This window comes from Lepidochelys olivacea (assembly GCF_965140295.1).
Source record: "Lepidochelys olivacea isolate rLepOli2 genome assembly, chromosome: 10".
NCBI lineage: Eukaryota > Metazoa > Chordata > Testudines > Cheloniidae > Lepidochelys > Lepidochelys olivacea.
Genome location: NC_140420.1, coordinates 6912120 through 6931185, shown reverse-complemented (window position 1 = coordinate 6931185; position 19066 = coordinate 6912120). Strand labels below are relative to the sequence as shown.

The window sequence follows — 19066 nt, the reverse complement described above, 5'->3', positions numbered from 1 at the left end:
CGGGGAGGGCTCACTCCACACCAGCTGCTGGGTCCCTGGGAGATGAAGTTTTCCAACTGATGCTGTCGTCGGGTGGTTGCCTGAGACAGATGGTGCTGGGGACCGTGAGAAAGTACCCTGGAGCCCCAGGGGACTCCCCGAGCCATCCAGTGCAAGGGCATCAGAGCAGGAATAGAGGGACCCCAGCCATTGTCTCTCCAGGAAGCCGTTCATTAAAAACTCAGCTCTGTTGTTGTCACTGAGGGTTTGCAAAGGAGGCTGATCGTGAGAGCCAAACCCCAGGCCCCCACGTCCTGGGGGAAGACGCGGAGATGTCTTCACTGTTCTGGACAGGGCTAATCAGCTGCCAAGTAAACACCAGTTCCAGCGGGGAGTGTGCGTGTGTGTGTATGAGAGAGAGCCTGTGGGCCCCCATCTCCTGGGAAGCAGCCTGGCGCAGGACACAGAGGTTAGGGGTTCTCTGAACAGGCTGCTGAATCCAGTTTTATCCCAGGAACTGGCAGAACATGGCAGATGGGCTGAAAGACAGCTCCTCTTTCTATGCAATGCCCCTAGCACCATTGCTTGGGAGGGTCTCCGAGGGAAGCCTGCCCCCTCCTGAGCCACCCACGTCACTTCCTGCAGCACCCTGGCTGGCTGGAGCATAGGCCCAGGAGCCAGGACAGCTGTGCTCTGCTCCTACTGCCCTAGCTGACGGGACAGTCCATTAATGTTTAGAAAGGGCTGTCAGCCCCTCGCAGCCATCTCTTCTAAAAGTGCCACAGATCTGGTGCTTTGCTGGGCTCCCGGCCAGCTGCTGACCCGGTTTCCAGGAGCTCTCAGTAAAGAACTGTAGCATGGGGCTGCCACCTCTGAGGTACAAAAACCCAGGTCCTCTGGGTTGATCCTGAGCCCATCAGACTGGGCAGCTGGCAGGGAGGACTCTCAGCCTCACAGATTTTCCCAGGACTGCTACCCAAAAGAGGGGATGATCCCAGGAGAAGATGGCCAGGTGGCAACACTCCCGCCCCACAGCACCCAGCTGTGTTACCACGGCGCTTGTGGGTCCTGGGTCTGTACGCAGGGCTGCCATGATTGCACCAGCCAGTCTCACAACAGGGCCTGGTCTGCTAATTCTAGAGGCAGCATGACCTAGTGGGTAGGGTGTTATACCAATAAAATAAAAACCAGCAGGATCTTATTAAAGAGGAAAAGGCAAAATACCACATTTATTGTGAATACAGAAAGAATCCTAGTAAGCAGTTAGTTATAGCTATAACATTCCATTCCATTTCATATTTATTCACACATTCATTCATACACACACAGACAGGTTCTGCAAGGTTGTTATCATAGTTACCAGCCTTAGAGTTGCTCATGCCAAGCCACTGGCCAGGTGGCCTGGACATGAAGAAGGAGCAGGGCCTTGTCAGATGCTCATCTGATGCTCCTGGAAATTGGTTTTCAGAATCAGACTCCCCAAAGTTCTCACTTTTTAGAGTCCATTTTTATAGGAATTTCTTCCTATGCCAGTCTATGGGAATTGCTTCATCATGCTGTTGCTGAAGCAATCAACAGATGGCACATTCCTGACGGCTCCGTGCTGCCAGACGTTATCTTGTTCTTTGGTTCTCCCATTCTTGAGGCTGTTGGGTGGATTCCAGTCTGCCCTCCGGGGGTCCTCTGGTTATTTCCACTTGACGCCTTCTTCAGCCGATGGACACTGGATTCTTAGGCTGGCACCTCCCTGATCATTCAGTTATTATCCACACCCAGCATCCATCCACATCCATCCTCTATCTCTATTTTAATCACAATGGTTAATACGACAAAAGGGCGGGGAGTCTCTGGGTGCTGTTTCTGTTGTTACAGAGTATTGCTTTGAGTCTCTCTCTCTGTGAATTGCTCTGAGAACAGACTCTGTCTTAGAATGCACTAACACAATTAGCAGCTTGCAAGTTTCACACATGGAGGGAGAGAAACAGCACCAAAAACCAAGAGACCTCTTAATTAGTAATACCCTGGAATTGAAACTCTGGGGAATCAAACTCATTTGTGATTTTAATACAGAACTTCTTTAATATGATCCAACAAGGGCACTGCACCTCAGGGGGCCTGAATTCTATGAGCAGCTCAGCAGACAGCTCGGGGCAGCAGTGTGTGTGGGGAGAATGGGGGAGCCTGATATGGAGAGCAGGGGGGAAATGGGAGCACACACAGAGCCCCCGCCATGGAGGGAAAATTGGGGACCGTGGGGCCATGCGGAGCCCCTGGCATGGAGGTGAGGGGGGAATGGGGGAGTGGTGCAGCCAGAACCTCTGGCAGGGGGATGAACAAAGAGCCCCTGCTATGTGGGGGAGGAATGGGGGGTACACACAGCTCCTGGTGCAAGGAAATTGGGGGACGGAGAGTCATATGGAGTCCTAGCCATGGGGGTATGGGAATTGGGGGTGCACACACAGCCGCTGGTGTGAGGGTAGGGGAGAGGCGTTGCAGTGGGTCCCTGAAATTGAGGGGGAGGGGAGGGTGGCACCCAGGGATCCTATGGGGGGGATGCAAGGAGCCCCTGGGGTGTGCAGTGAGCTAGGCCAACCCTTGCTATGAAGTACGCCTCTCCCCCCGCCCCCCCACCCCCAATAATACTGATATTTATTGGGTCGAGCCCTGATGATCTTGCTCAGTTTTCAATTCCTCCTTGTGCGGGCAAAACTCCCTTTGACTTCCCTGGGAACTTTGCCCAAGCAAGAACCGAGCTTTGGCCACTGACCCAACGTCCCAAGAGAAACCTGAAAATGCACCAGGTCTCGGGCCCTGCTACACACTCAGCCCAGGAATTGGGCCGTCTTCCAAGGGGGGGCTCTCGTGGCCTCTCTCTCCAGGGCTCCAAGCAGCTCGGAGACTTTGCCATGTCTGGGCAGCGACGTGTCAGACTAACGACACGCCGTCAATAAAAATGACCACCCATTTCCCCCTCACCACACAAGCCAGGCTGATGAGCTGTGATGGGCACCTGGGTTAGGCTGGGACTGCAAAGACCCCAGGGCCTCGCCTGCCCGCAATCTGTGCGTTCGAGAAGCTGCGGGTGCGGGTTCAGGGCAGCTCTGTGAGCTGGAGTTAATGCGGTGTTCGTCTTGTAACCCCTGCCTTAAATGAAGCGTGTAGTTAACGAACGTTAGAAGCACAGGAAATTAAAAAGCCAGGCTCCCCTTAAAAAAACCCCCAACCATTGGAAAGCAGGGCAAAGTCCAGCTAAAGTCACCCAATCAACCTTAACTCTGCCCCCGACACCCTCTGTACCTGACGAGCGCCCAGCTTCAGACTTAAATCCCGGCTAGGTGTGTCCTTGCACATGCAGCGTGTGAGCTGGACCCATCGAATGAAGGACGATACGCCCTGTGTAGCCCACTGGAGCACTTGACATGTCATCCGGACGTTCTTTGGAGAAGGACTTCGTAGCCGGCGGTGCTCTAAGTGCCTCAGTTATATACATTTGCCGAGTTTGCCTGTGAACGTGACGCAGCCAGGCTGAGTCGGGTCTTTCTGGCATCGGTGTGTTTGTGAGGCAGAGCAGTGGCTCTCGTTCCTCTCCCAGGCCGTCCTCAGCTTGGCATAGCAGCGGTCCTAGAGCTTGGTGGCTTGCCCTGAACCCCGTCACTCCTTCGAAGGACATTCCGGTGGCTGGAGGGTTGTACAGCGAGAGTTCAGCACAGCGTGGTTAGCAGCTCCAGAGGGCGCCCTGGGCCGGATCCTCAGGGCCAGCCAAGCTGTGCGGGCAGAGGGAATGAAGGGTCAGCGTGAGCTGCGGCTGGCAGCGAGTCACGCTGAGCCAGCTACGCCGGCTTCATGCTGCTAGCGCATGCAAAGCAGGTGGACAAGCAAGAGGGGCAGGTAAGGCTCAGGCTCTGTTTGGTGAGCCCAGCTGCAGCTGTGTAAACAGCTGTGGGCACCCAGAGTGGCAAAGGGATTTAAATTCAGCCCCTCTGCTGGGAGGGACTGCCACCGGGGCTGGATTTGGGAAAATCTCAGCCGGGGCTTTAAAATGCATCCTCCTGAGCCAGGTAATCATCACTGGGCTCATTACACGCAGAAAGGGGACAGGATTTTCCCACAATCACATAACGCATCCCTGGCACAACCCCAGGCTCCTGGTCCTGTGCTTTAATGACTAGCCCCTCCTTCCGCCTAACAGTGCCAGAGGCTAGCGCTGGTCGTGTGAGAAGAGCTAGGAGTCCTGTCTGAGCTCGCTGAGGAATGCGCCCGCCGGCAGGTTGCCCTGGCGTTGAGAGGACAAAGCGATAGAAATGAACTGACACCCACTGGCAGCTCCCACCCCTGACGGGCAGCAGGAAGGAAGGTCTCCCTTCAATACCCTCTGAGTCCCAGGCACGGCGCGTCTCAAACAGTGCCCCCGGTCCCCCTGACGTGCACCCACACACCTGCCTTAATTGGAGCCTTACAAGCTTTGTCCTGCTGTGTGAGATGAGGCCAGACTATTGAGAAGGCAAAGTCTTTGACCTGTGGCTTGGCATGAGCGGCCACGGAAATAGGGGGAACTTAGGTCCGGCCACAGACTGGACCCTCTGCTTACAGCTCCTTGGGGCTCATTCTGACACCAACATCAGCTCCTGTGGGGGCGATTCCACCCCCAGGTGGTGGCGAGATGGAGGGCTTACAAACACACCTCTCAAGATGGCTACCAGAACACCGGCTTTCTTCTCGTGCCAGCCACAGGCCCGCATTGGGCACAAAGGCTGCAGCGTTAAGTCTCCTCGGGTGAGATCCTCTTCAGGCGCCTAAATCCAACACTTAGGAGCCACCGATGTTCTCAAACCCATCGCTCAGCTGCTGCCTGGTCCTGTAGGTGCCTAAAGAGACCCCCAAGTGCCTGTTTCTGCTGTCAGGAGCGTGCAAAGCCTCCTGATGCTGCCCTGCAGCTAATGAGCTGCTCAGAGCCCGAGCTCTTGCCTACGGACTTCTCGGAGCTGGTGTTCCCCTGCCTGTCTCCACAGCAGGGCCCGAGGCCGCAGGTGGTCTCAGAGCAGGTTTCTTAGGTTGGGCTCTGCATGGAGTGAGGATTTCTGGGGTTGGCTGGCAGGCGTAGCCTGGATACCAATAGCCCAGTGGCTAGGGCACTTAGCTGGGCAAGCCAGGACTGAAGCCTCCCTCTGCCTGAGCAGAAGCAAGGGCTGAAACCACCGGGCAAGCCTGGGGTGGGTTTCTCTCCATCTGAGCTGTTCCACCTGGTATAAATATGTAACTATTCCATGGAGCAGGGGTATGACCCTGATTCTCCCGCAGAAGCACCCAAACCACTGATCTGTAGTCACCCGCTCTTGTTCCAGCGCAATGAATGGTTAATTGGTTATACAAATTACAGCTCCAAAAAGAAAGGCCCCTCCCCACCCAACACTTGACAGCCTGGCGGTCCCAGCCCTCACCTGGGATAGGGAACACCTGGCTTCAAGTCTCTGCTCCCAATCATGCACAGCAGGGATTTGAATTGGGGGCTGCTTTGTCGCGCTCTGAGGGTGGAGACTGGCGTCACAGACCTTGTGATGCTACGTGGCCTGGAACCAAAGGGTCCTCCCAGAGCTAGAGCCAGCAGGTCCCTCCAGGGTGCATAGGGAGCCACGCAACACTGGGTGGGGCTTGTTTGGATGCATTGTTCTTAAACCCCGGGCGCTGTTCATTGTGCTGTGTCCTGGTAGGCTGCACGCCTCCCCCTGCCAGTGCGTGTTGATGGGGCTGTCCCTTAAAGCATGGTCCCATCCTTGGGGCGGAGGCGCTGTTAAGGGAAGGTATTGGTATCCTGGTTCGCAGCAGCAGCAGCAGGCCGGTAGCCCTGATGGGCACTGACCCCAGTCCTACGGCTCACCCTTCAGGAAGGCCCCGTTTCACCCCATCCCAGCTGCTTTATCGCACTGGAGCCGAGCTCTGCCCGCGGGGCTAGAAAGTGGCTGCATCACATGGGCTTAGCTCGCTCTGCCAGTGGCGACTGAGTGCAGCAATGATTCCTGTTGCCTTAAAGATCTCGAATGAAAACACCCTCTTCCTGTGGGTGTGTCAAGCCCAAAGATTTTACCTGGGGGCGAACCACTGCTGGACAAGTGGGAAGGGAGCTTGGTGCAGTTTTGTGTTAGCATCACCCTGGCTGATCTGTTGTTTTTATTGGCTGGCTGAGCACTAGTAAAGCAGCTCAGTTCGGCAGCAAGACAGGCAAGGCATCGGGAGGGGAGCAGCATCCGTGGCCACTGATGAGCATAAACAGAGGACTTGCCAAGCAGCTTCACAGGTACTGCTAATTGCTTTCTTTTCTTTACAGTCAAGGACTTGCTCGCCGGGAATAGACCACCGTGAGAGAGGGCAGATTAGGAACAGGGTGGGATCCGAGTGCAGTCTGAAATGTTTTTATTTTGTCCTGTGCCTCATGCTCTCCGGGCTATCCACCCTGCACGAACACCGACACTAACTATGATATCTATCCCATCTGTGTTCCTCACCAGTGCTAACCATCCCGTAGAGCCCAGGCCAACCATACCATCTATTCCGTTTAAATCACTGATGCCAAACGCCACATCTATCCGATGCACGCACCTCTGCTACCCACAGTGTATATTCCATGCCAAATCATTTCTGACTGATAAATCAGTTCTTCAGCTATTTACGTCTGTTTAAATGAGAGCAAATAGATCTGCATACAGAAGATCTAGTCGAAATGAGAAGGTCACTGTGGCTTTTGTTTCTTTGCGAGTAGTCTTCCTCCCCCACCCCAAATCTTTTATAAGCTTCCGTATTGCGGAAAATATATTGTATTCCGAAGAATAGCCTTTAATCACTGGGAAAGATGACTAAGTATGTTTCTGGGCTCATGTGATGACTCAAAGCACCTTAAAGCAATAGATCTGAGTAAGAAAGAACACATACAGCGGATTAAATGGTGCACAGCGAGACAGTTAAATATGAAAGCGCTAATGGATTATTAGAAGGCTGTGTTCTCTATGTAGGTGGCTTGCTCTAGTGGGCTTAGATTTTTCTATGGTGACATTACTCTAAAGTAAGTGCCTATTAGGCTATGGTTACGGTACAGACCTTACACTAGCTCAGCCGGACGGCTACAGCCGTTCTGCTGTAAGGTCTCCCGTGTAGCCCGACAGGAGAGAGCTCTGCCGCCGGCATAATTAAACCACCCCCAACAAGCGGCAGTAGGTATCTCTCCTGCCGACATAGTGCTGTCCACACCAGCGCTTCAGTTGGTGAAACGTACGTCAGTCGCGGGGGAGGGGGGTGTTTTTTTCACACCCCTGAGCGACTAACGTGCTAGTGTAGACAAAGCCATCGTGCAGGGTGTGATCACCTTGTCAACCATGGCTCGGATACTATCGCTGCTTGTATAGATCCCAGCCAAATCTCCTGGGGTCCTCTGGGGAAAGTGGCATGAAGTGAAAGGAACAGGCACTTATGTTAGACCACAGCCTGCAGGGTTACTGAGGGACTCCCTGCTCCAGGACTGATCTATGGCTGCCTGTTCTTGAATCCTAGGGAGATGGCTGAGCCTAAGAGCGATGTCTTCAGCAAGCTGTGGGGTTCAAATGATTCCAACGTGACAGCTGCACCTTGGGCAGGTAAAGCACCTTCCTTTCGCTTTGTGTTTATTTCCCTTTCCTGTCCCCCCCCGCCCCCCGGCTCTAAATCTGACATGTCACCATGAGCGGGACATTGTGCTGCAGCCTGTCACTCACATGGCTACCTGCTGTCCCAGTTAGATTGCCATGTGCTGGCTACATTGTCTGCACACGCGTGCTCTGTCCACACACAGCCACACTCCGCCTGCAACCACAAAAATCACTTGTGCCAGAATGTTGACTCATAACTAACATTCTATATTCAATGCTTCTTGTGGCCTGAAATTTGGCATTTTAAGTCACACGTTTAACGTCATTTAGTCCCTGGCTATCATGACCCAGCTCTTATCTAGCACTTTTCATCAGGAGATCTCAAAGCACTTCCCAAAGCAGGTCAGTATCATTATCCCTATATTACAGCTGGGGAAACCGAGGCGCAAAGCAGTGAAGTGACTTGCTCAAGGGCACCCAAGAGGCCCATATGAGTTTAGGTACACACCCACAAATAACAGCTGTATGCGGAGGCGTAGACTTAGGGTTTGTCTACACTTACAATGCCTGCACTGCTATAGCGTTTCAGTGAAGATGCTACCTACACTAAGGGGAGAACTTCACCTGTTGGCAACATAGTTACTCCACCTCCACGAGTGATGCTAGCTATAGCGATGAAGCCCTCCTGTTGCCACAGCACTGTCTACAATGGGAATTTGGGCAGTATAACTGTAACACTCAGGGGTATAGATCTCCCCCCCCCCACGCCTGGTCTTTTCCCTCTGATGTAAATCAGGTAAAAGCCGGGGTTGCTCGCAAATCACACTGACGCTGTCTTTCCATGCCCAAACACCGCGGCGGAGTTAAGTAAATGGAGTTGAACCTTAGAGGTGTGGAGCTGGTTGGGAGAAGGACCAAAGGATCAGATGCTCCTGAAACCTCATCCAAACTTCCCAAGGGTGAGGAGGAAATGTTTGAGACATTCTCATGGTAGTTTGCGGAGCTTGTGCTCCCAGCCCCTGCCAAAGCCAGGCAATGCGGAGGCAGCTGGAGGAGTGGAAAATAACCGGTGGAAATATTGTGAATTCAGCTCATTCAGAAGTAACCCTTGGATGTCAGGCAAAGACCCCGGTCTGGTTGTATTTGTTTGGTCTTGTGCGATCTAAATCCAATCTAACCTATACTTTTGTGTTAGTCCTGGGCAATAGAATGGGAGCGAAGTGGTGCATAGCCTTTCTGCTGGCCCTCTGCAAAGGAGTGAATTTCACCCTTTGACTCTAACCAGCTGCTGCTCTCAAGCGACAATATCAGGGCTTGCTTTGCTGTTGGAACTTGGAAGTCACATACCCTGACCTGAAACAACTGGCTTGACAGTTTGCTCCTTCTTTAGTAGCCACAAGCCTTCATGAGGCACAGGAAAGCTGTGTTCACCAATATAGGGAAGGGCAGGTCATCTCAGTCAAGGGTTACACACTACCTCTGGCAAAATCATCCTGACCATGTATTTTCCTGCATCTCCCGTTTCATTCTATTTGTGGGCTAGTGCAGGGGACTGAATGGAAACACTGTTCTGATGTGGCTGTTAACTGATATTTAGGGGTGTTGCAGAAAGGCCAGGAGCCAAGTTCTGGGCTCCCCACACCCAGCTCTGCAGATGCTCCTCAATCTGAACCCCTGGGTTTTCCAGTGCTGGGGTCCCCAGCTCAACAGTTCTGCCAGTGCGCTTTAACCCTGACACGAAGTCCCTTGCTCTCCCCACATCCTGCTCTGCTGATGTCCCTCAAGCCTGCCCTGCAGCCCCCGCTGCTAAACAAGTCTGGGGCTTGCCACGCGGCCATTCCCCTCTACTTATCTGTAAAAGCCAGGGGCCTAGCTTGCCATTAGAAATGTGCACATATCCTGGCCAAGCCATTCACCCAGACCCAGCTACCAGCGTTATGCACACAGTAGCAGCCTTTGGAAAAATCAAGGAGGGTGTTAATTTCCATCTATAGGTGGGCTAGCATTTCGAACACCCCAAATGTTTTTTTGGGGGCGGGGGAGGAGGCGGGGGTTGGCTCCAGGGTTCGGAGTCTGACCTGTTACCCTAGCTTGGTTCTGCCATCTACTCACCGTAGGAAATGCTGTCCCACAGGACAGTACAAATTGTACTCCAGGGGGCTGCATGCCACAGGGCTGCCTTCCCTTCCGAAGGAGTGCAGGCAAGAGCGTCTTCCACCGAGGGTTGCCAGTTTTGGTTGGCCGTGTTCCTGGAGGTTTTGTCACATGATCTAATCTTTAATTAAATTAATTCAGTGGTTCCCAAAATTTTCACATTGCCCCCCCCCGGAAGCCACAGCTGGGAACCGGGGCCGGGTGCAGGCCATGGCTCCCTGGGGAGGGGCAGGAAGGGGGGGCACAGACAGGGATAAGGGGGCCGAGGCTGGGCCTGGAGCTGTGGTTGTATTGGGAGCCAGGGGCTGAGGTTGGGGCCACAGCTAGGGGTGGGCCTGGGGCTAGGAGTAGGGTTGCCAACTGTCTCATCTCACAAACCCAAACACCCTTGCCCCGTCCCATTCCCCAAGGCCCCTCCCCTTCTCCAAGGCCCCGCTCACTCCATTCCCCCTCCCTCTGTCGTTCATTCTCCCCTACCCTCAATCACTTTCACTGGGCTGGGGTAGGGAGTTGGGTTCAGGAGAGGGTGTGGGCTCTGGGCTGGGACCAAGGAGTTAGGAGTGTGGGAGGGGGCTCCAGGCTAAGCCTGGGGCAGGGTGTTGGGGTGCAGGAGGGGGTGTGGGGTGCAAGCTCTGGGAGGGAGCTTGGGTGCTGGAGGGGGCTCAGGTCTGGGGCAGGGGGTTGGGGTGTGGGAGAGGGTGAGGGTTGCAGGCTGTGTCTGGGCAGCACTTGCTCCCGGTCGGCACTGCGGTGGGGCTAAGGCAGGCTCCCTGTCTGCCCTGGCCCTGCGTCACTCACAGAAGCAGCTGGCACGTCCCTGTGGCCCCTGGCGGGGGGAGCAGAGGGCTCTGCGTGCTGCCCCTGCCTGGAGGCACCGCCTCCACAGCTCCCATTGGCTGCAGTTCCTGGCCGGGCCACTGTTGGGGCTGGCAGTCAGGGCTGCAGCCAGGTGCTGACCCTCGGCCGGGTTGGGAGTGGGTGGGGGTGGGACTGGGAGCACAGCTGCAGTTGGGAACTGAGGCCAAGGCCAGACCAGAGCTGGGGGCAGAGCAGGGCTGGGTGGTGCCCCCCGCCCCGTGTGGGCTGGCGCAGGACCCTCCATGCTCCCCCAAATGTTCCTCTGTGCCCCCCCACCCAAGGGAGGCATGCCCTACACTTTAAGAACCACTGCTTTACTTCCTGGAGACTCCAGGACAATCTTGGAGGGTTGGCAACCCTAGCTCCTCTTATATAGTCCAATGGTAAGTACACATGCTCGCCAAGGGTCCAATCCAAAGCTCATTAGGGTCAATGGGAACCTTTCCACTGTGATCAATGGGTGTTGGCTCAGACTCTAAATGTTTAAGCCCAAGCTGTCACAGACATGGAACACCACCCTTGACAAGGCTTACACCAGCCCCACGCAAGCAAACTTGGCATCATAACAGCATTGAGATTTAGGGCACAAAGCGGGAAACATTCAGAAACTGCCAACTTTCCAGCTCTTAAGAGTCATTAAAGCAGGGCCCATTGGGCCTGTCCTCTGAAGGACGGGTGGCTTGGGCAGTGCAGGCATACTTTTTTGTTGCAGTGAGAGAGTGTAGGGGGATACAGTAGATCTGTGTTGGTACCTACTCCCTTGTTTTGAACGCACAGGTGTGGGTGTGTGTGGGTGTGGGCAGTGTGTGTGTGTGGGTGGGTGGGTGTATTTCCTTGTGTTGCTTTACTTCACAGTGCGTGGAGTAACATTTCACAGAGCGTTCGTGGCCCAAATTGCACCTCCCTGAGCGCGCCGCACCCCCGCTCCGCCACCTACCTCCCAGCGCTTCCCGTGTAATTAGTGTAAGTGTTGACGGCATTAGGGAACGAGGACATGGAATTAGTTTCCACTCAGCAAGTGAAACAATTATGTAACGAGGGTGAGTAATCACGTCACAAACAGCTGGCTCCCCTCTGAAATTGCTCTGCTGCAGGGACCGGGCATGGTGTTTGACACCATCAGTTAGTTCCTGGCCTTCCCAAGCGTCCTGGCTGAGAAAATGGCTGAAGGGAGAGAGTCACCCATTTCACAGACTTGCGGGGGATGACCTCAAAACCCACTGGCTAGATTCAGAATTGTTGTTATTTAGCATTTTTACTGCAGCAGAACCAGCTGGCATCAACCAGACCTGGGCCCGATTGTGCTCGGCGCTAGACAGACATAGGGCATGGGCTACGCTTGTCAAAGGGCCCTGAGTTGGGCACCCAACTCTTGTGGGATATGGCCATCGAATTCTCTTAGCTGTCTTTGAAAAGCACTGCCCTGCTCCTGAATCATGATGAGCACAGGGAGACATCAGCAGTCATGCCAGGAGTTGGAGCAAATTGTGACCGTAAGCGAATTTACCATTGAGGTAAATGGCAAAGGGGTTGGAATGCAGCATGGATTGACCAAAGGCAGATCATGGCAGACTAACCTGATTTCCTTCTTTGAGGAAATAAATGTTTTTTATTTTAGTGAAGGGGAAGGCAGGAGCTCTGATATACTTGGACTTCCGTAAAGCATTTGACACCAGGCCACATGGGAAATTATTAGTAAACTGGGGGGACACTAGCAGCCTTGTGAGGTGGCGAAGGAGTTGGCTCCAGAGGAGAAGGCAATGGCTTGTGCTGAAAGCTGGCCTGTCGGAGGTTATGAGTGGAGTTCCTCAAGGCTTGGTCTTGGGACTAAGCTTGTTCGCTATTTTTATGAATGACTTTGGCACAAAAACCAGGCATGGGCTAATGAAATTTGTGCATGCTTTAGGGTTTCAGCTCCCACTGGCAGGGTCAGAGGAGGATTTCTTCCCTTCCCGCCCCATCAGTGTATTCTGGGAGGGTTTTTTTTAATCATCTTCCTCTGAAGCACCAGGGCTGGGCCCTGTGTGGGGTGGGGAGGGCCAGGGCTCTGCGGTGTCACTGAGTAGTCTCACCCCCCCCTTAAGTGCTTGAGTGGCTGGCACTTGCCCAGGGTCTAACTCAGGGGGGTCTCAAACATGCAGCCTGCGGAGTTACTTCCTGCAGCCCGCCATAGCTCCCCTCACCCCCGAGCGCGCAGCATCCCCGCTCCTCCGCCTACCTCCCGGTGCTTCCCGCCGCCAAACAGCTGTTTGGTGGCGCTTAGGACTTTCCAGGACGGAGGGGGGGAGGAGCGGGGGCGCAGCGTGCTCAGGGAAGGAGGTGGAGAAGAGGCGGGACCGGGGCGGGGATTTGGGGAAGGAGTTGGAATGGGGGCAGGGAGGGGGCGGAGTTGGGACTTTGGGGAAGTGGTTGGAATGGGGGTGAGGAAGGGGTGGGACGAGGCAGGGCAGGGGCGGGGGCCTCATGGAAGGGGTGGAGTGAGGCAGGGCCGGGGCAGAGGTGGGGGCTTTTGTATCTTTGTATGAAAAGGGGTCAGTGATGCGGCCCTTGGGCCAATGTACTCGTCCTCATGTGGCCCTCGTGGTGATTTGAGTTTGAGATCCCTGGTCTAACTGATCACCACGGGGGGGGTGGGTGGGAAGGAATTGTCCCCCCAGGTAAGACTGGCAGCGACCTTGGGGAGGGGAGGGGGGAGTTCTTCCTCTGCAGCGTGGGGTGCGGGTCAGGTGCCAGGATTATCTGCCTGTAGCTCAATCATTTCCCTGCCTTTCAGGGGGGCCCTCAGGTACTGATTCACTTTGGTCCCTCCTTTGTGCTGCCTGTGGCACGCAACAGTGGGGCTCATTTGCTTTGGTCTCATTTCGGGGCGGGGGGGGGGGGGGGGGGGGCTGTGGTCAGACCAGAGGATCTAGTGGGCCCTCCCGGCCTTCAACTCTGGGCCTGGAGCACAGGCCCAGCCCCTTGGAGCCAATGGGGTGCTGCTTTCGGCCCACCCAGATCACTGGCAGGCTTGGGGCCCTGTAGCGTAACTGATAGTCCTGCTGGGAGAAACACATGGGCTCCCAGCTCGATTAAAATGGGTTAAAGTCACCAATCAGCTGGAAGCATTTTGCACAGCAGCCGTGTTGCTGACCGTCCTAAATTTATTTGGGGGGGGGGGGGAGGTGGCTACTGATGGAAGTCAGGGGTCAGCTGCAGCTTGGGGCAGCTAGCTCTCTCTGGCGCTCGAACTGAGCTGGTTCAAAAGCCAAGAGAACAGCACTGGCTGGGAGAGACGCCTAGATGCAGGCTAAAGGGGAACGCTTCAGGATGCCCCATAAGCATTTTGGGCCTAATCCCAAACCCATTGAAGTGCCATTGACTTGAATGGACTTTGGATCAGGCCCATTAAAGCGCATCACGTCAGTCAGAGTGGCCCTTGAGGTTTTTTGTTTTCATGACCTCTTGCTGGCAGTAGAGTGGGTCATCTTAATCCCAGTGCCCAAAACACATCACCGTAACACCTTTCTGTGCACACAGGACATAGGATTAGGGTGATCATATTTCCCAAAGGGAAAACGGGACACTGCGTGAGGCTGGCCTCAGCCCTCCCTTGCTGGGCTGACCTGAGCTACTTGCTTGAGCCCTGCCTCCCGCCTGCACAGGACTTGCATAGCTGCTCATCCCCCGCCCCCCCCTCTCCCCGCATGTTCCTCTGCACTCCACTTTTTGGACAAAAGTGGGCGTTTGTCCCATTTGTTTTTACCACTTGATCAGTTGGCAGGAGCAAACGGGACAAATGTGCACTGCTGTCAAAAAAGTTGGCACGGCCAGGACAGGGCTTAAAACAGGGTCTGTCCCGGCCCAAACAGGACATATGGTCACCCTACATAGGACTGACATGCACTGACCCCAGATGGATTTGCATGTATAAGTCGTCTCAAGAAGCTTGCCATCTGAGTGTGCAGGGGTTAGAGCTTGCCTGAACATTTGGTCCCAGATACGCTGTGCAGGTTGGCTAATAAAACAGGGCAGGTTCGTAAACTCACCCCTTTCCTGCTTCTGAGGTTTCTCTTCGCCAAAGCCCCGCAATGAACCTGAGCCTCTTTGTTTCCCTTGCTTGACTCCCCTTCCTTACTGGCTTCAGTGAACGTCATCTGCCCAATTGGCAAAGCCATATCTAAAGGAGGACTATACTTTACTTATGAAGGAAAGTACAGTTTGTTCCTTCTATTAAAAAAAAACAAACCCAACAGAATAATTGACGGCCCATCTTATGCTAACCTCCTACGCCTCAAAAGGAAAAGCAGCTATGGGTTTTTTTGTTTTGATCTTTAGCCATTCTGAAGTAACAATGTTCTCAGATGGAGGACAATTACTGGCTGATTAAACACTGATGCTGTGAAAGGCATTAAATGATGACAGTGCAGTGTTCCTGAGGTGCTTATCTGTCAGGACCAAAAGAACCCAGGTTTACGGCCCAATTAGGGTGACCAGATGTCCCGATTTTATAGCGATAGTCCCGATTTTTTGGGGCTCTGTCTTATATAGGTGTCTATTACCCCCAATCCCCTGTCCCGATTTTTCACACTTGCTGTCTGGTCACCCTAGGCCTAATCCAGCTCCTTGCAAAGGCTGGGGAGCTACTTCCAGTGGCAGTTGGGTCTGGCCTTTGGACACAAAGATGTCATGCACCTTTGGAATAACCAGTGATTGATTAGCATGAGTCAGGCTGGTGCGCGGGAAGAGTCACCTGCACTGAGCACATGGGGCTGGAGGTAGGTCTGCTCTGACAGATGCGGCTTGTATTTTATTTTTAATTAACTTGCCATTTCGGCTCTGGTCAAAAGTTCATTTTTCAAAGGCGACGTCTCATTGATGTGTCCAATTAGCTCCTTGTGTCTGCAGGCTACTAAGTCACGTTGCATTTGCTGTGCTAAGCCAGAGAAGGCTGGCTGTGCCTCAGGGTGGCCAACAGGTACCGCGTGAACGAAAGCCCATCCATTAAGGCTACTGCTGCTGCTGATGGCCAGCAGGAATCGGGACAGGAGGAACAATTTAAGGCTAGAAGGATGAGGAGTTGACCTTGAATATTCCCCTCCCTCGCTAACATCCTTGGAAGATTTATCTTGGAGGCTGATGACGCGATACTGACCCTTCACCAGCAGCCCTCATAGACTTTTGCAGTTCTGTGCCAGGGCAGAGGTATTTCCAAAGTGCTCTCACAGTTAGGATCTTAGGGAGCTGGGCAGATGATCATCACTGGGCGGCAGAGGAAGGGGAGGAGAGCTGCCTTGCAGTGACCTTTGAAAAGGTCCATTTTCCAGGTAGGAAGAACTATTTTTCTCATGCAATTGCCAACAGGGCCTGCTTCCTGTAGGGCTGGAAATATCCCAAAAGAATAGTATCTGATGCTTCTGGGCCTGCTATACCATACAGCTAAGAAATAATACCATTAAAAGGCTACCTAAACATTTTCCAACCGCAAAGCAGGTTTGCTTTGATTCTCAAGTGGAAGTTGAGGTTGGTTCTTATTTATTCCGCCTTTTGCTACTTAATTCCCAGTAATGTATGTATAACGGGATGGGTGAAGGGAAGATCCACGGAGGAATGGCTCACAACCCTTCCGTCTTCTACCTGTGAGGCACATGTCCAATGACATGTTGTTCTTTTTCTCTGCAGGCACCAGGGAAATGGAAGACCACAGTAGCATTGTCCTCCCTGTCATTTTTGGCATAATTTGCCTGGTGGGCACTGTAGGGAACAGCATTGTGATCTACACCATCACCAAAAAACCTAAGAGAAACCACAACACTGCAGATGTCTTCATCATGAGCCTCTCCATCACAGACCTCCTGTTCCTGCTGGGCATGCCCTTGCTTATCCACCAGCTCCTAGGGAATGGGGTCTGGCTTTTCGGGGCTACCATGTGCACCATCATCACTGCTTTAGATGCCAACAGCCAGTTCGCCAGCACGTACATCCTCACAGCAATGGCCATCGACCGCTACCTGGCCACAGTACACCCCATCCGCTCTGCCTACATGCGCACCCCCTGCACAGCTGCTATGGTGATCTTGCTGCTCTACCTTCTGTCTCTCCTAACCATTGTGCCGGTGTTCATGTACACCCAGCCCATTGCTCTGCCTGGCAGCAAAGCTGGGTGTGGCATCATCCTACCCAACCTCTCAGTTGATATCTATTGGTACACGCTGTACCAGTTCTTCCTGGCATTTGTCATCCCGCTCTCAGTCATCTGCATTGTGTATCTGAAGATACAGAAGCACATCTCATGCATGGTGCTGCCGCTGCCCCAGAGAAACTTCCGAGCCAGGACTAAGAAAATCATGCGGATGGCAATAACCATCTGCTCCGCCTTTTTTATCTGCTGGGCGCCCTATTATATTTTGCAGTTGGTCCATCTCAAAGTCACCCAGCCCTCCATTATGTTCCTCTATGCCTATAATGTAGCTATCAGCTTGGGTTATGCAAGCAGCTGCATCAACCCATTCATATACATTGTGTTGAGTGACACTTTCCAAAGGAACCTGGTGAAGGCAATCTGCCCAGGCCAGGAGGCCAGAAGAGGTGACAGACACGCCACTGGGAAAGTCAGTCCCTCTGTGAAAATAAGTCCTGAACCAAATCAGGAGACCTATCTTAGCATGACATACTCTCATAATATAGACAATTGTCTCTCTCTCTCTGTCTTGGTTCCTTAGAGGTAACCCGCATGATTTAGCTGAGTGATGGCCAGGTGGTACAAATAGGTGTCAAAAAGTTTTGAGGTTGTAGACACCAAGCAGCAAAAAGAAGGGGTTAGCCTTGTCTTAGGACACACAACCAGGAGTTATAGGGTGAATGCGAAAAGAAAAGGAGGACTTGTGGCACCTTAGAGACTAACCAATTTATTTGAGCATGAGCTTTCGTGAGCTACAGCTCACTTCATCGGCTGCATACTGTGGAAATACTAGGGTGAACGGGAGCAGAACATCTTTTAGGCTGACTATAAAGAATTCCTTACCGTGAGACCTACTCCAGCGTGGGATGATAGTTTTGTAAGGAATGTACTGGAAACCCCATTGCTTGAATCACTGCTACTGAAACCTGACTTGACAAAGCACGCAAGAGCACATTGAAGGGAAGGATTCAGCAGTAGCCAACGTCGCTCTTATCCACCTTTAAGGTCTCTGGTTCTGTTGTTACGGAGCTGAAGTCCCTTGAACACCTCACCTGGCTCTGGGAAAAGTGTATTTTTTCTAACGCTGCTCTCATTGGTGGCAGGGTGACATGCTGATTTCTGACTGGCTCAAGCTACGTGTATTTTTAACCTTGTGGGTGGTTAACAATGAGAAATCCTGCAAGTTGACTGTCTGGATGACATCAGTCTGTAAGCTTAGAGTTACAGCCACAGTTGGTGGTAGTAAGGTGACCAGCACACTGGGACAGAGAGCATGCAGATCTAATAGATAAAAGTATTGGCACTGTTCCAACTCACTGGGGAGGGAGCAGAAAGAAATGGCTTTAGGTATCTATTATAGTACGGTGACTTCCTTTTTATAACAAGAATTCTTTAATATTTAGTAAATGTGTACTAGCTGCAAATATGAAAGCTCAATAGATTTCTTACAAACTGTAACTATCTTCGTTAAATATAATGCTTGTGTGTCTAGGACTCTGTTCTGTCACGCTCTTCCCCTCTGAGCATTAGTGGTCTCTTCTCTTCCTAATCCTTATTATGTTATCAGAACAAAGCCTCTCTCCCTGTCCTCAGCGGATTATGTACCCCTCAGTCACTGAAAGTATGTCTACATTTCAACTTTGTTTGGCGGTGTGTACAGTACCAACACGGGTGGCCTCCTGGCATAGGGATCAACAGGAGTGGAGTTGGTGAGGAGCTGCGTAGCTGGGAAGGGTAAAGATACACCTGAAGGGTGTAGATGTGTGCCTGAGTACATACCTACATGGCTCCCTACTCCCCTAAGCCACACCTGCAGAGAAAGGCTCCAGCAGCAGGGAAAGGCTTGGGTGGGAGGGAGTGGGGAGCTGCTGAAGCCTTTCCACACTTCCTCCCCTGTGCCAGAGCCTTTCACTGACACATGTAGCTACACACTGCAGTGTGGACACAGCCTGCATTTCACTGTGGCATGTAGCTAGATGTACACTACACACCGACACCTGGTGTGTAGCGTAGACGTAGCCTTAGCATACGCATGCAGGCGATATTGCTTCGATTTCCAGTGCTTAAGGCTGAGAGAGTTGGGGAAGTAATGGACCTAGTCTCTGGGAGACAAGTGTATTGACCCCCTACAGGTAATGAAGGAGTGATACTGATTGCCAATGACTCCTGGGGGAATTCTGCCCCACCACGCAATGCAGAATTTTGCAGAAATGAACGTTGTGCATGCAGAATTTCCTTCCCCCCCCCCCAGAAATGGGCTGCAGTGCTGCTGACCGCCACTAGAGGCCACTGGACCCGGCGT

At 53.0% G+C, this 19066-nt stretch overlaps 2 protein-coding genes across 2 annotated transcripts in view; one reads left to right on the top strand and one right to left on the bottom strand.

The window, feature by feature from the left end:
* Window positions 1-1199: 1199 nt before the first annotated feature.
* Window positions 1200-19066, bottom strand: part of B9D1 (B9 domain containing 1) — a 28687-nt gene continuing 10820 nt past the window's right edge. The window contains exon 7 of the mRNA XM_084641279.1: window positions 1200-3743. Within this exon, the coding sequence (XP_084497405.1) occupies window positions 3631-3743 (113 nt within the window). The 3' untranslated portion in view covers window positions 1200-3630. The remainder of the gene's footprint in view (window positions 3744-19066) is intronic.
* Window positions 3755-17473, top strand: LOC311527369 (melanin-concentrating hormone receptor 1-like). Its single transcript, XM_084641280.1, has 3 exons — window positions 3755-6271; window positions 7519-7601; window positions 16266-17473. Exons 1-3 carry the CDS (start codon window positions 6234-6236, stop codon window positions 17303-17305), a joined length of 1161 nt encoding a protein of 386 aa, XP_084497406.1. The 5' UTR covers window positions 3755-6233; the 3' UTR covers window positions 17306-17473.

What these genes read in the sequence shown, in the direction of transcription:
- LOC311527369 (XM_084641280.1), top strand. Translation starts at nt 6,234, where the DNA reads ATGAGCATAAACAGAGGACTTGCCAAGCAGCTTCACAG. An exon ending in CTTGCCAAGCAGCTTCACAG is followed by an intron (nt 6,272 to 7,518) that starts GTACTGCTAATT and finishes CTTGAATCCTAG; the next exon opens with GGAGATGGCTGAGCCTAAGA. An exon ending in GACAGCTGCACCTTGGGCAG is followed by an intron (nt 7,602 to 16,265) that starts GTAAAGCACCTT and finishes TTTTCTCTGCAG; the next exon opens with GCACCAGGGAAATGGAAGAC.